Source organism: Aristolochia californica, unplaced genomic scaffold (genome assembly GCF_029961685.1).
Source record: "Aristolochia californica isolate CCGP_79_NKW_82.1479 unplaced genomic scaffold, dmAriCali1.0.hap1 SCAF_8, whole genome shotgun sequence".
NCBI classification, from domain to species: Eukaryota; Viridiplantae; Streptophyta; class Magnoliopsida; order Piperales; family Aristolochiaceae; genus Aristolochia; species Aristolochia californica.
Window position 1 is genome coordinate 4,826,153 of NW_027182279.1, and position 16,072 is coordinate 4,842,224.

The 16,072-nt window shown below is 32.6% G+C and overlaps 2 protein-coding genes across 2 annotated transcripts; both read right to left on the minus strand.

The window, feature by feature from the left end:
• Positions 1 to 3,725: 3,725 nt before the first annotated feature.
• On the minus strand, positions 3,726 to 4,610 carry LOC137939511 (acidic endochitinase-like). The gene has a single exon (XM_068784797.1). It carries the CDS (start codon positions 4,608 to 4,610, stop codon positions 3,726 to 3,728), a length of 885 nt encoding a protein of 294 aa, XP_068640898.1.
• Positions 4,611 to 13,614: 9,004 nt separating this feature from the next.
• LOC137938205 (uncharacterized) lies at positions 13,615 to 15,760 on the minus strand. The gene is made up of 8 exons (XM_068783197.1): positions 15,631 to 15,760; positions 15,507 to 15,544; positions 14,918 to 15,361; positions 14,549 to 14,638; positions 14,430 to 14,480; positions 14,272 to 14,338; positions 14,037 to 14,137; positions 13,615 to 13,911 (listed from the first exon to the last, which is right to left on the minus strand). The coding sequence occupies exons 1-8, from the start codon at positions 15,758 to 15,760 to the stop codon at positions 13,615 to 13,617; spliced, it is 1,218 nt and encodes a 405-aa protein (XP_068639298.1).
• Positions 15,761 to 16,072: the final 312 nt, after the last annotated feature.

The window sequence follows — 16,072 nt, forward strand, 5'->3', positions numbered from 1 at the left end:
TAACACTATCAAATTTGTTTTCATACTCTTGTCTCCATCTTTGGTGACGGCCTGAATTTTTCCCCGACATCAAAGGAAACAACCGTGCTCCTCCTTCCTCGTCGGGCTGCTGGTGCGATTGTCAACGACGGAAGTTCCTCCGAAGTGGGTGGTCGACGAACGAAGAAAGGAATTCCTTCACGGTGACGACAGAGCTTCTTCGGCGATGAGTATTCGGTGTTCTGATGCGGTCATCGACGACGATGTTAGGGCTGATGGTGCGGTCATCGGCGTCGGCGGCTACTAAAGAGCTGCTCTGGTTTTTTTCTGGCGACATAGTAGCTGATCTGCTCTTCGGCTATGGCACAGAGCTATTCTTTTTTTTTCGGCGATGGGAGAATGATTCTCCTGCTTTGATACTATGTAAAAGAGAACTCTTCAAAGAATATTTTCCATGATGTATTCTTCTCCGTTAGGAGGCTATTTATAATACAATTCATGCTGATTTTAGGTCTAATATAGATCCTAAAATCAAGGAATAGAATCACGGAAACAATCTGTTTCCTACAATCACGCTAATCAAACAACTCATTATAGGTTTGTAAACAATCAAAACTTAAGTTTTTCCAAGTGATTGACAATGTGTTGATTGATCAATAGGACTAAGGACTCATAAAAATATAGTTGTTACACACGATTGATCGATCATACCATTTTTATTGATCAATCATTGAGTTGTCAATTTTTGGCAAACAGGTATATAATGACTAGTTTGGCTTGGGGAAACTATAAGTACCCCACCAAACATGCCATAAAGAGATTATTGAACATTTATTCATAGACCTATTGCATTCAAAGTAATATTTACTTGAAATTCCCTTCAAACCCACTTTTGAGAGAAAAGAAATAGAAACTTACAAATTCCAACATGTCTTAAAGATTTTTTCTTTGCATCATCTTTGTCCAAGCTCCAAAATCATTCTCAATCGTGTGTCAAAGGTCGAAGGCTTGGATGTCTAAAAGGAGAAGGTTGTTTCTCCATCAATTCAAGGGTGTAAGCTTTTCCTTCTTGGTATTTTTACTTCATTACTGCATAGGTTGATCTAGAAACTTTAATTCTAGATAGAAGAGCTTGCTTGAGTTAGCCAATTAATCGCAGGGGAGATTTTTGTAATTTGTGTAATTGAGCATACACGTGACTTAAAAAAATAGTTAAAACCTCTTTTACGTAAATTCAACTAATAGAACTAATTAGTCAAAATTTTCAAGTAAATGTTCTTGAGCGGTGAATACTACTAGGAAAATATTGATAACAAAACACCATTGTTCAATTTGTGGTGTGCATACTTTTACATTGATTTTTAAAAAAAATTAGGTTGTCAAACTTAATTTTAATTTGAAATATTTCAATTCACCTCCCTCTTGAGAAGCCACCTTGACCATCAGTTCTTTCCTTCAAAGGTTGACTCCTTAAATAATTCAAAACTCATTATATCTCAGGTTTTGACTCCTTGTTTCTTGCTACTAGGTGTATCTTTATATATGTATATATATATATATATATATAGATAGATATATAGATATACCTTTCCCATGGGGTCAACTCCCTTTTCGTGTTGTAGTATGAGTTTTGTTTGATAGATCGAGGTGGGTTTCCCCATGGATCAACTCTCATGGTATATACCATGTTGGGTGTATGTACTTCTAAATAATAAAAGATCTAGGCGGTTTTTCTTAGGGAATTGTACTATATTACCCTTTAAAAAATAACACAAATAACCAACTTTTGAATTTAACTGCACAAATACCCAACTTTGACTGGTCAACTGTATGTGTACAATTAAAGGTCGTACGTAAGCTTTGATGGCTTATGTGGTGCCGCATCATCATGCCACATAAGCTCCGGAAGAGTCTTATGCCATATTACATGCCACATCATTGTTAAGGCACATCATCATCCATGTAGGATGACATATCATCTACCACATCATTAAATGCAAGTAAGCCTTCCAGGTCAATTTGCCTTTTTTTCTCCTATTTTCTTTTCTTGATTGATTTAGGTTTATTTTGTAATTAAATTTTTTAAAACAATAACTCAAATAACCAACTTTTGAATTTAATTGCACAAATTCCAAACTTTGACTAGTCAACTGCATATGTGCAGTCAAAGGTCACACGTAAGCTTTGACGGCTTACGTGATGCCACATCATCATGCCACATAAGCACCAGAAGAGTCTTTCACACATGTCACATGCCACATCATTGGTAAGGCTTGTCATCATCCATGTAGGATGACACATCATCTACCACATAATTAAATGCCATGTAAGCCTTCCACATCAGTTTGCCATTTTTCTCCCATTTTCTTTTCATGATTGATTAAGGTTAATTCGTAATTAAATATTTTAAAAAATATTAATTTCAGGTTATAAAATCTTTCACATTTCATTTCAATACCTTCACTTTAATAAAATAAAAAATAATTTTAATTAGTAATTATTTCTAAAGTATTATTTTATTATAATTAATACTTTATTTTACTCAACACCTTAATGTAATTAATTTACTTTAAGATATTATTTAATTTAATATAATATTTTTTAAATTTTAATTTAGTTTTAAAATTCTTTTTTGTTGGTAAAAATATTATACGTTCTTTCTATAATAACAAAACATAAAATTCGTATAATAATTAAATAAAAAACTTATTCATACCTATTTAACATCTTTTATTATTTATTTAAAATATTTTTTATTGAAAAAATTATTGCAGAGTTTAAAAATCTAATTTATCTATACAAGTTTTATTACCTTATATTTTAAAAAAATTAAATAATTATTTATATTTTAAAATTTTATTTATATCATAATTTTTTAATTTTTTTAGAAAATAAATAATTACTTTTATTTAAATATTTTAAAAAGATTTAAAATATTGTCAAAGCTTTAAAAATATTTAAAATATGGTCAAAGCTTTAAAAATATTTAAAATAAATTTTAAATTAAATAAATTATTTTTTAAAAATTAAAGATTTTTTAAATTTTATAAATATTTATTTTTAAAATTTAAATTATTATGTATTTATTCGATGATGTGGTAGGATGTTGTGGCTTCCTATATGATGATATGGCATGTGACATGGCGTACAACTCTTTGGATGCTGATGTGGAGTGATGACATTGTACCACGTAAGCGATAAAAGTTTACTAGTTACCTTTGAGTGTACTCATGTATAGTTGACCAGTCAAAGTTGTGTATTTTTGTAATTAAGTTCAAAATTGGTTATTTGTGTTATTATTTTTTCTAAAATTGGTTAATATACTAAAATTAACTTTTTCTTAAGAAAGATGATAGCAGAATAGTAATGGTTGTATATTCGTTTGTGGCTTATCAAGAGGATGGCTAGGCAGAGAGGAAGAAGAGAAAGAGGGAAGAGAAAAACGAGAGAGAAACCATACCTTGTGGCTATGCGACAGTAACAGCGATGTCTGAAGGGACAGAGATTTACGATATTAAAGATGACCACTGATCTCCGATTGCGGTGATCAAACAGTAAAATTTTAATTTTCACATCTTTCACACGATAATGGGTTTCGCATTAGATCGCGCCTTTATCTACATACACGAAGAAGACGAGCAAGCACACATAAACTGGGAACTGGGCGTAACTTCATTTACTTCCAAACTACGACTAAGTTCAGAGGCGACTATGGCTTATTCTACAGGACAGAAGGAGACAGTGCTTTAGACATGGCTTTTGATAGATGAGCTATATCTAGTCTGATCATCGTAGTACTTGGACCAGAGCATGACACCTCCATATTTGTTAGATCCCCGGATTGCAGGAAGTATTTGAGATACCAGCGTATCGGCAGGTATGAAGCCACTACCGGCGGCGGCGGGAGCTGCAGGGAGCCCCAAGAAAATCTTGGTGGCCGGAGTTGCCGAAGTCCACTGCTTCCAAGCATCCAGGAGATTGGTAATATCAGCGGAGTACTGGCAAGGAGGGTTGTTGTAGAATTGCACCCAGACGTAGTCAAAGAGCCCCGTCTTCAGAGCCCCACCGATCCATGCATCAGGAAATGGGCATTGGGGAGCGGCTGTAAGGATTACCTTCTGTTTACTATACCCAGACAGGTAGCTGGCCAGGTCGTTCCAGTGTTGGTTTGTGCCTCCTTCAATGTCGAAGTCGATACCATCCAAGACTGCAGCGCCGAAGGGACGCGATGAAGAATGCCCACCCAAAAAGTTGTTCCACAGATAAGTTGCAACCTGTCTGGCGTCCTCCTTTGAGGTAAGATAGTAGCTGCCGGCTCCACCTCCGATGGATAGCAGCACCTTAATTCCCTGTTTCTGACAAGCTTTTATGTCTTTGCTCAGGCCGGTGCAACCATTACTGTAAGGATCACAGTGTCCAGCCAAGTTGATCATCGCAGTCTGACCATTTCCAAATGTAGGGAGGAAGGCGATGTTCACAAAGTCGTAGTTACCAGTTGCACAAGTCTCGGCTAATGTCCCTTCGTTCCCATTTTGTCCCCAGTAGATTGCAATGCCACCTCCATTGATGCCCCCTGCAAGCGTAAGCACTAGCAAAGCCAGAAGAAGAAGAAGTACTCTCTCACTTGCCATTCTGAACCGAAGCTAAAAATGTCTTCGAATAGTGTTGAGCACAACAAATGCTTGTGAAAGGAATCCTTTTAAAGGAAGATGCAGCCGTACTTGGATCGTGACCACCACGGTCCCATTGTTTATTCCTTTTGAATCCTAAACTGCTACTTGTTAGTTGCCGTTTTTATGTGTCTGTGTGTTTTTGTTTAGCATCGACGGCAAGTTACATATCATTCCGCCTTCCACTTCATCTTATCCATTTTTTATGTCATGGCCCTGTCTCTTGCTTTTGACCCAGATCCTCATTCTCAAAATGTTTTGTTTGTTCTGGTGCTCTTCCTTCCAGTCTTTTGTTGTTGAATTTCTCGTTTTCTCGTCGTGTATATAATTCGCTTCTTGGATTCTCGTCGTGTTTAAATGTCACTTCCATCTTGCTTCTAAGAAATTGGTTTAAGTTCCCGTGATCGTCCCCTAGAAGCTTTTGCTTCCATGGATTTGGAATTGAAAAATGTCAGTAGTCAAAAAGAGGATAAAACGATTAAGCATGCTTTAACCAGCAAGCAGATGGAGAAATAAAAGTTCCCAAATCAAAGATTATCGAAATGGGTTATCTGAGGCTAGAACATCCATATTAACGAAAGGGATTGTCACTTGCTTCTTTTGGATCAAGGGTGATAATTTTCTATGGAGGTTAACAAAAAAAACATTCAGTGAATAGTGGGCAGCAAAAAAAAGAAAATTATTGGAAGTTACTCTTGATCAATTTTCTGTCGAACTCTCTTAATAAAATGAAGGCTGTCTTTTTTTTTTTTTTGAGTTTTTTACCAAAATAACAGTTTGAAAAAATTTATTTCTGAAAACAACAACGACATCAACTTATTTTCAAAAATACTGAACTTTGACCAGTCCACTATACATGTGGACAGTCAAAGGCGACACGTAAACTTTGACTGCTTACATGTCGACACCTCATCAGTGTGGTATGGTAGTTGAATACATCGGCTGCCACGTCATTATTTTTACACGTCATTATCAATTTCCCTCTCTTACCCCATCATCTCTTGCCACATCAGCTCGCGCCACGTAAGCCCTCCCTTATATTTTTTTTGTTCTAATCTTTCTTCCTCGATCTTTCTCCTCTCCTCTCCTCTCCTCTCGCTCTCTCTCCCCTACTACCGCCGCTCGGCCACGACCGTTCCCATCCTGCCGCCGCTCAGCCTCAGCCATTCCCTTGCTGCCGTCGCTCGGCCTCGCCCTAGACGCCCCCCTCTCAACCGTTCTCTCTTCATTTCAGCCTCATCTCTCGTTCTTCTTCTCCGTTCCCCTCTGTTCATCCTCTCGTCGCCCCCTCTCTTAATACCCTATCATTTCACTCTCTTGCCGCCCTTCTCTCAAAACCAAAGCCCTACTCACCCTCCATACCCGAGTTTGAATTTCAGAAGCCGATTTAGTAGGGTGATTTTTTAGGGTTTTTGTTCATTGAATCTAATTACTGTGTTTAATTATAATGTTAATTTGAATTTAGGTGTTTAATTATTGTATTGATTTTTTTGTGATTTACTATTTAATTTCTGATTATATGTTAATGAAATTTTTGTCAATTGCTGATAAATTAAAATTATTGTAAAGTTTTGAAATATTTTTTATTAACTAATATATTTTTTAATAATTTATTATTTTGTAAATAAGGTGATAAAAAGTATGAAAATAAATTATATTTTTAAACTCTAAAACAACATTTTTGTATATTTTTTTTAATTTATAAACATTTTAAATGGATAATATATGGGTAAGTCTTAAGAGTAAGATTTTTTCTATTTATAAATATTTTAAATCCATAGTAAATGGGTTAGAGTTAGATTTTTTTTATTTATAAATATTTTAAATTTCTAAGTATTATTATTTTTTAAATAAGGTGATAAAAAAATATACAAATAAATTGTATTTTTAAACTCTAAAATAATTTTTTGTATGTTTTTAAAAAAATTTAAATGTTTTAAATCGATAATATATGGGTAAGACTTAAAAGTAAGATTTTTTAAATTTATAAATATTTTAAATCCATAATAAATGGGTAAGAGTTAGTTTTTTTTATTTATAAATATTTTAAATTTGTAAATATTATTATTTTGTAAATAAGGTGATAAAAAGTATACAAATAAATTGTATTTTTAAACTCAAAAATAACTTTTTGTATTTTTTTTAATTTATAAATATTTTAAATCGATAATATATGGGTAAGACTTAAGAGTAAGATTTTTTCTATTTATAAATATTTTAAATCTAATTAGTTTACTTATTTTATTTTATTTTTTAAAATATGAAGTAATGAAAAGTGTAACGATAATTTTTTTAATTAATAAATATTTTAATTGATATTAAATGGTGTTAAATAAGTAAGAGTGAATTTTTTAATTTTTTATTAATTTTTTAATAATTTATTATTTTAGATATAAGGTAATAAAAAGTGTATTTGATTTTTTTATTTTTTTAAAATTTATTCAAAAATTTATCATGTAATGATGTGGCAGCTGACATGGCAGATGACGTGTCAACTATAATGATGTGGTAGTCGATGTTTTAATCTACTATATTTCTTTTATGACATGGCGACGTGTAAGCCATCAAAGCTTAGGTGTCGCCTTTAACTGTCCATATGTACAGTGGACTGGTCAAAGTTTGGTATTTTTGAAAATAAGTTGATGCCGTCATTGTTTTCAGAAATAAGTTTTTTCAAACTATTATTTTGGTAAAAAACCCTTTTTTGTTTTGTAAAAGAGTTCTTGCACATATCTCATCAAAGATAGAAACCTGTGAAAGATTGTTAAAGATGACTTTAGCTCCATTCCAAAAACGATTAGCTGTCCATGTACTTTTTGTCCCCATTGTTCCCAATTACACCTCAGGCATTTCACATTTCACATATCACATCTCATTACACCTAGCCCCTCCAATTCCAAACACCCAAAATAGGCAAAATTTCTTGACTATAGTACCAGAAAGGAAGATTTTTAGCATTTTTTTTGTCACCAAATCTCTATTTTTCTATTACAATTTATATTTTTATGAATCCCAGAGACTAGTTTTCACCACAAGAAACAGTTAGGTGGGATTAGTCCACAATGAACTTGAATTGAAGTGAAGAATTGAATTGAACTTAAATAAATTGATTTAACTTCAACTCATCCTTGGGTGTTATTGTAGATGAGTTCAAGTGCACTGGAAAACAGATTCCAGTGTTAATACCCCAAATGAAAAATATGATATAAATAAGAGAATGAGTAACATTTTAAAATATACTTAAATAGAACATATATCTAAACAGATAATAAACCAAAATAAAAATGGTTACCACATTTATAAATGATTTAACGTGTAGTACTAGAATATATTAATATCCTAATTAATGAAAAATGTATTATATTAATTAATGATTATATTTTATTATAAATTTATACCATAATTACGTGTGACTAGATTAATTATTAAAAATAAATAAATAAATAAAAAATAACATAAGAGAATATAATAAATAAATATATATATATCAATAACATAATATATATTTTTATGTATTATTAATTAATAATATATTGTCACAAAATTTAAAACCATTGGTTTAATTAATTATAGCAATGGGATAATTAAACTAAAATAATTTATCAAATATTTATTTTAATTATGACTATTAAATCACTAATTGAATATATTAATTATAAAATAAATATATTAATTAAATAAAAATAATTATTTTATAAATAAAAAATTTTAATTATTATTTTAATGATTGTGGTTTACTTTTTACTAAATTAGGAAAAACTAAACCATCCTCACAACGTGTGCCGTCTTCCTCAGTGGCAGGGCAACGGCGACGGTGGCGGGCCAGTGGGCCATGGCAACAGCGGCAGGCCAGCGGGCCACGACGACGAAGGCAGCTCTCCGACGATACGCAGAGCGTGAGAAGAGAGGGAGGCCGAGAGGCTCTGTGGCCAAGGCTTGACCTCCCGTGCTCTACGACGGAGGTTGAGAGGAGAGGAGGAGGGGAAGGAGCCACACGCGCTTCAATTGGTTGATTCGCAAAATAGGTGTGAATCCAAATTCCCCGATTTTTGCCTGAGATAATGAAGTGACGTAATTCACTTGAAGAGTAATTCAATGTTTTATCCATATTTTAAGGTAACATCACTTGGCATCTAATGAACAATTTTAGATTAATATTTAGAGTTAATTTGTATTAATTGAAATGATATAATTAGGATTGTATTGGAGCCCTTGATGGAACTCATATCAAAGCAAACATCCCACTTGAAGAACATCAAAGGTTCTGGAACAGAAAGGGCTATCTCTCACAAAATGTGATGGCAGCATGTACATTTGACATGCAATTCACTTATGTACTTGTTGGATGGGAGGGATCAGCAGCTGATTCCCGTGTACTGAAGGACGCATTGACTCGCCGAAATAGAATCTTTGTACCTGAAGGTAAATAATATATTTTTATGTAGTAATTTTGTTCTATTTTATCTTCAATTATCTTAGGTGGAAAATATTTTGTACTGTAGGTAAATATTATCTAGTCGATGTTGGTTATGCAAATATGCCAGGATTTTTGGCTCCATATTAAGAAACTCGTTATCATCTACAAGAATTTGGAGACAACCTTCTTAGAAACGATAAAGAGTTATTTAACAGAAGGCACTCATCTTTGAAGAATACTATTGAACGAACTTTTGGTGCTTTAAAAGCTTGATTCCAAATGTTGAAAGGTGATCCTCCGTTTTCTTATAAGATCCAAATGAAAATTGTAATAGCATGTTGCATATTACTCAATTATATACGTAAAGAGGATTACAATGATACGTTTGAATTGGAAGATGATGATTCAGATGATGAGCTTGGTGGAGGAGGTGATGAGGTCCGATTAGCAGGTGTAAATGAGGATGAAGATAGCGATGATAGCGATGATCTTGGGGATGAAGGCAACCTATCAACAACCATGTGGAGGCGCCGTGGATTAGAATCCACTAAAGCTGAACAATTTCGAGATGCCATAGCTACTAGCATGTAGAGTGATTATTAATGGTTGTACTTTATTGCTTTTGAACATATATGTAGTCATTCGTATATACTAAACTAGTAGATGATTTTAAACGCACGAACTCGTTTTTATATTCCAAACCATAAACGTTTGCTTTTATGCTGTAAATTGAGGACTATTAGGAGTAGCTCAGCTCATTTTGAAGCATTTTTTTCAAGTTTTAATTATATATATATATATATATATATATATATATACGTTATTAAAAATTATTTAAACTATTCATTTTTGTTTCATAAAAAAATATTATTAATTACGTAAAAATCCATAGTATGTTATTAATAAAATAACTATTTTTATTCGTTCAGTTCAATTAAATAATTTATTTTTTAATTATATTCGCTTTTGTTATTTTATACTTTTTTCACGTGTTTAAAATTTATTCTAGTCACACGTAATTAGTATATTAATTTATAATCAACTGTAATCATTAATTACATCCAATTGCTATAATTAATTAAACAAATGGTTTTATGTTTTTTGTTGATATCTTATTAATTAATAATATGTAAAAATATATATTATGTTATTAATAAATTAATATATTTATTTATTTATTATGTATTTTTTTATTACTGTATTAAAATAGTGGGTTTTAATGTCAAAATATAACTTATGTTATTAAAAAAATATGTATTTATTTATTATATTCGCTTATGTTATTTTTATTTTTTTATTTTTTTAAAATAATTTATACTAGTCACACGTAAATAGTATATTAATTAATAATAAACTATAATCATTAATTGGTCTAATTATCCAATTAATTAAACCATTAGTTTTTCATTTTTTGTTAATATATTATTCATTAATAATATGTAAAATATATATTATGTAATTGATAAATTAATATATTTATTTATTTATTATTTTTTGTATTAAAATAGTGAGTTTTAATGTTAAACTATATCTTATGTTATTAAAAAATAATTTATTTATTTATTATATTCACTTATGTTATTTATAACTTTTTTATTTATTTAAATAATTTATTCTAGTCACACGTAATTAGTATATAAATTTTAATAAACTGTAATCATTAATTGGTTTAATTATCCAATTTCTATAATTAATTAACCATTAGGTTTATTTATTATATTCTCTTATGTTAATTTTTAATAAATTATTCTAGTCACACGTAATTATTGTTTTAATGTATAATAAACTATAATCATTAAGTAATATAATATAGTTTTTCATTAATTAAGATAATAATATATTCTAATACTACGCGTTAAATCACTTATAAGTGTAGTAACCATGTTTATTTTGGTTAATTATATGTTTAGGTATATGTTCTATTTAAGTATATTATAAAAGATTACTCATTCTCTTCTTTATAGCATATTTTTCATTTGAACACTGGAATCTATTTTCTAGTGCACTTGAACTCGTCTACACTAACACCCAAATATGAGTTGAAGTTGAATCAATTCATTTAAGTTCAATTCAATTATTCAATTTAATTCAAGTTCATTGTGAACTAACCCCCTCCCCCCCCATTTATCTAATGAACAAAGTAATACGGGGGGAATTCATTCCACTTCATTGTGGACTAACCCCCCCTTAGTCTCACTTTTGAACATGGAGAATCTAAATCAGAAGGTTGTGTAGGAAGTAGATTGCACATCTCAGAAATAGTGATTTCATTCAATTAGAAATCGCATCTTGATGACATAAAAAATATGTTTTAAAATATTTTTTACAAAGAAAGATGGTTCTCTTGAAAAATCAACAAGAAAACACCAATAGAACTTAGGAAACATCTCTAATTAATTGCTACAAATTTGAAAATACAGCTTTAAGATAAGCCTTATTTATAGACTAATGCAAGACCCATGATTCCCTATAATTACTCATTTATATCAAGCAATTGCCTCAACAAACAAATACTTTCACCGGATAAAGCTTTAGTGAGAACATCTACAAACTTGTTGGACAGTGGAACACTGCTTCATTGCAATTAGTCCTTCAACAATAGCTTCTTTAATAAAGTGGTATCTGAATTCAATATCCTTTGTTCACCTATGGAAAAAATGGCTTCAATGTCATTGAAATAGTACAAATGTTGCCAAAAAAAAAAAAAAAAAAAAAAAAAATAGTGGCTTAGGACTTTTTTTTGGTTGCAAATCAACAAGAAGCCTTCAAAGCGAAACTGCTTCACATGCAACTATGTGAAATCAATATATTTTTATTCCGGATAAAGATAGAGAAGTAGCTTGATGTGGTCTTCTTGTTATGTACAAATGTTGCCTAGTCATTGTTAGTATTATAACCAATCAAATTGAAATTAGAAATTAAAAAGTACTAAATCCCAAAAGTGAAATGCATCTCAAAACCGATCACTTGATTGTTCCCTTTGATGCCTTTCAGTTTATGCATGAATTTTGATATCAAGCTTACAACAAACATTATAGTTGGCGCGGGTTAAATATATTAACCTTCCAACCATACTTTTGAAATACTTTTGATCGACCTCCTCAATCCCATCATCAAGTTTAAGATTTTTTTTATTCTTTCATCCATGTGTTGGTCACCTTACAATTTTCTTAGTTAAACTTCTTAAGAAGACCAAAAGAAAACTTCTCTCAAGAAATAAAAATTTCTCATTTTATTTTTTATTTAAAACCCCAAAAATTAATGAACAGCCACAAAATCAATCATCTCAAACTCATGCCTCATCTCATCTTTAAACACTTTATGGACATGATAGATGTTCCGTTAAAAAAATATCATCTACATATAAGAAAAAAAAAGAAAGATCTGAGTTTCTTGCTTTTGTATAAAGATTCGGTTCACTAACACTTCCCAAAATGCCCTTTCTTGAGAAAGTATATATCTATTATGTTATTATATTGATTTTAAGGACTCCATAAATTACATCTTGAGTAAAAAAGAGAACACATGTTGGAGAAAAAAATAGGAGGAAGAATAGGGTTATGGACTTTATTCAAACTCTCTCCCTTAAGCTATATTTATAGATGCTAAAAGTAACAATATTAAAATTATACCCTTCACCCTAATAAGAGTGAAGAAGAGAAAAAATATAAACTAATTACATTAATGACACTCTAATTGCATCATATCTTCCAACACTCCCCCTCAAGTTGGGAGGTAATGACAGTGATCCCACATTGAAACAAATAATATAGATGTTGTAATAATCTCCTCCATCACGGTCTCACAAGGATAAGTACAAAACCGGGCACTGACTCTCAAAGGGTAGAAATGGGTGATAAAACATAAGTCGAAACCAACCTCAAAGGATTTTAAACATAGATAGTGATAATAATGCCTAAATTGGGTAATGTTTGTTATTCAGGTTGAATTTGGGATCCCATGCTTAAAACCTCGTGCAAAATAAGAGAGGGAGAAGAGAAGGAAGAGAGAAGAGAAGAAAAGAAGAGAGCAGAGAGGGAACTCGGGTAGAGAAGAGAGACAAGAAAAGAGAGAGAAATCCTTTAGGCTAAGAGAGAGTGTTTCGACAAATTGAGAGAACAAGAGAGAGCTTAATGCTCTACCCCAAGACAAGGGCCTCTATTTATAGTTTTGAGAGAAATTTATAATGTCTATAATGCCCTTCGGGCTACAAGCTTTACATGAGAAAAGACATAAGTAGACATGTTCACCTTGACTAATTGCACTCATGTGCCATCTTTATGAGATGACACCTTATTTACAATCATGCCTCCCCTCTTGGACGTGTGGGCCTTATCCATACTCGTGTGAGCTTGGACCCATCTTCTAACACTCCCCCTCTAGTTGGAGGTGAAAAAACCTCGTAAATCCCAACTTCTGCAAATGGTGGATAGGATTTTGTGAGTGACTGGCTTTGTGAGGATGTCTACAATTTGTCCTTGTGAGGAGATATGTCTGAGAGATAATATACCAGCTTGGAATTTTTCTCGTATAAAGTGGCAATCCACCTCAATGTGTTTTTTTTTCATGGAAGACTAGATTTGAAGTGATATGAGTTGCCACTTGATTATCGCAATATAGATACATAGAGGTTTCTTTATAGAATCTCAATTCAGTGAGAAGGGACTTGATACATAGAAGTTCACTGACTATGTGTGCCTTGGCCTTGTATTCTACTTCTGCATTAGACCTTGCAACCACATTTTGCTTAGTGCTTCTCCATATAACCAGGTTTTCTCCAACCCTTGTACAGTAACCCGAAGTGGATTTTCTGTCATTCGGCCCAGTATGCATCTGAGAACCCTTCTATGTTGAAGTGACCATGGTTCTTATAGACAAACCATCCTCCTAGAGCTCCTTTCAAATATCACAATATTCTTTCCAATGCTTGCCAATGAGTATTGTTGTGGTTTGCACATGTATTGACTTACCACACCTACTTCATATGAGATACCTGGTGTTATTACACAGAAATAAATAAGTTTCCCCACTAGTCTTTGATATTTTCTGATATCCACATCTTCTCCAGAGCCTGCGGATTAGTATTTGAATCCATGGAGGTATTTGTTGGTCTACACCCTATTATACCTGTCTCCTCCAGTAGATCAAGGATATATTTCCTCTAAGATAGTATAATCTCAGGCTTGGACTATAACAGCTCAATACCTAGAAAGTATTTAAGTAGTCCAAAATCTTTTGTCTTGAACTCTTCACATATTTTCTTTATAGTTTCCTAAATGCCATCAGAATCACTGTAGTTTAAGACAATATCATCAACATAGACTACTAGAAGTACTTTCCCTTTGAGAGTGTCTTTAATAAACACGAAGTGATCTACTTAACATCGATGAAATCCAGCCTGTATCAGTGCTTGACTAAATTTAGCAAACCATGCACAAGAAGATTGTTTCAGACCATATTGAGATTTTCTCAATTGACATACCGATTCCCCCTCAACCTTAAATCCAGGTGGTTGATGTATATAATTTTTTTCTTTAATATCGCCATTGAGGAAAGTATTTTTCACATCAAGCTAATAGACGAGCCAAGAGGAAAAACAAATAAGGGCGAATAATATATGGACCGAGATCAATTTTGCCTCTAGAGAGAATGTTTCTTTTTAATCAATCCCATAGCATTGAGTGTAGCCTTTGGCAACGAGGTGTGCCTTAAGGCAAGCAACTAATCTATCCAGATTATGTTTAGCCATGTATACTCACTTACGGCCTATGGGTTTCTTGCCTAAAAGAAGAGGAACTAGAGCCTATGTCTGATTCTCATATAGTGTTTGCATTTATTTTTCCATTGTCACCTTCCATCTTGGATGCCTCAGAGTCTCCTTATAGGAATGTGGTATAAAGATGGAGGAGATAGATGCAATAAATTGACAACATGAAGAAGATAAATGATAGTGAGACACAAAATTGGATATGGGATGAGAAGTAGAGGGCCTAGTGTAAGTTATGGGTTCTTTCCTTAAGTTGATAGGTTGAGTATCATATCGAGGTCCAAATGTAATAAGACGAGAAGGACTTACCTCGATGGGATCCGTAAACTCTGTCGGTGCAATGTCAGCCAATGCTTCAGGGGGTTGAAGAGTTTCCACAGCACATGGCACAACCAGTCGAGGAGAGGCTTGTACAAATGAGAGGCCCAGAGGAGCATTTTTAGAGTAGTATGAAGTGTCTTCAGAAAAGGTCACATCCCTAGATACAAGTAACATCCTAAGAATAGGATTATAGCACACATAACCCTTCTGTGTGCGAGAGTATCCTAAAAAGATACACTTGATAGATTTCGGATCAAGTTTACTTCGATGTGGGGATGTATCATGAACAAAACATGTACATTAGAAGACTCTTAAGGCAAGCGACAAAGGATTATCATTGGGAAATAATAACAAGTATGGGGATTATGACCAAGAACGGATGAGGGTATCCTATTAATAAGACAGCATGTAGTAAATATGACATGTGGCCAGTAGAAGTATGGTACTTTCATGGAGTATAATAAGTTGTGGCCTACCTCTCGGAGATGACAATTCTTCCGTTCTGCTACACCGTTTTGTTGAGGAGTGTAGATACAAGACGTCTGATGGATAGTACCATTTCTTGACAAAATGAGTCAAGTTCACTAGAGAGAATTTCTTTGGCATTATCAGAACGAAGTAATTTTATTTTTTGACCAAATTGATTGACCATAGCATGAAATGACTTAAAGATGAATAAAATTTCAGATCTCTCTTTAAAGCGATCTATGTGATAAGAGTAGAATCATCAATAAAGGTAATAAAGTATTTTACTCGGGAAATGTTTGAGATGCTCAAAGGTCCCCATACATCTGTGTAGATCAAAGTAAAGGGAGTAACACTTTTAAGTTCAGTCGAAGGAGAATATGTGGTCCTCTGGTGTTTGCTCAGTTGATATACTTCATAGTTTAAATTGGAAAAAAATTTGAATGAAGGAAG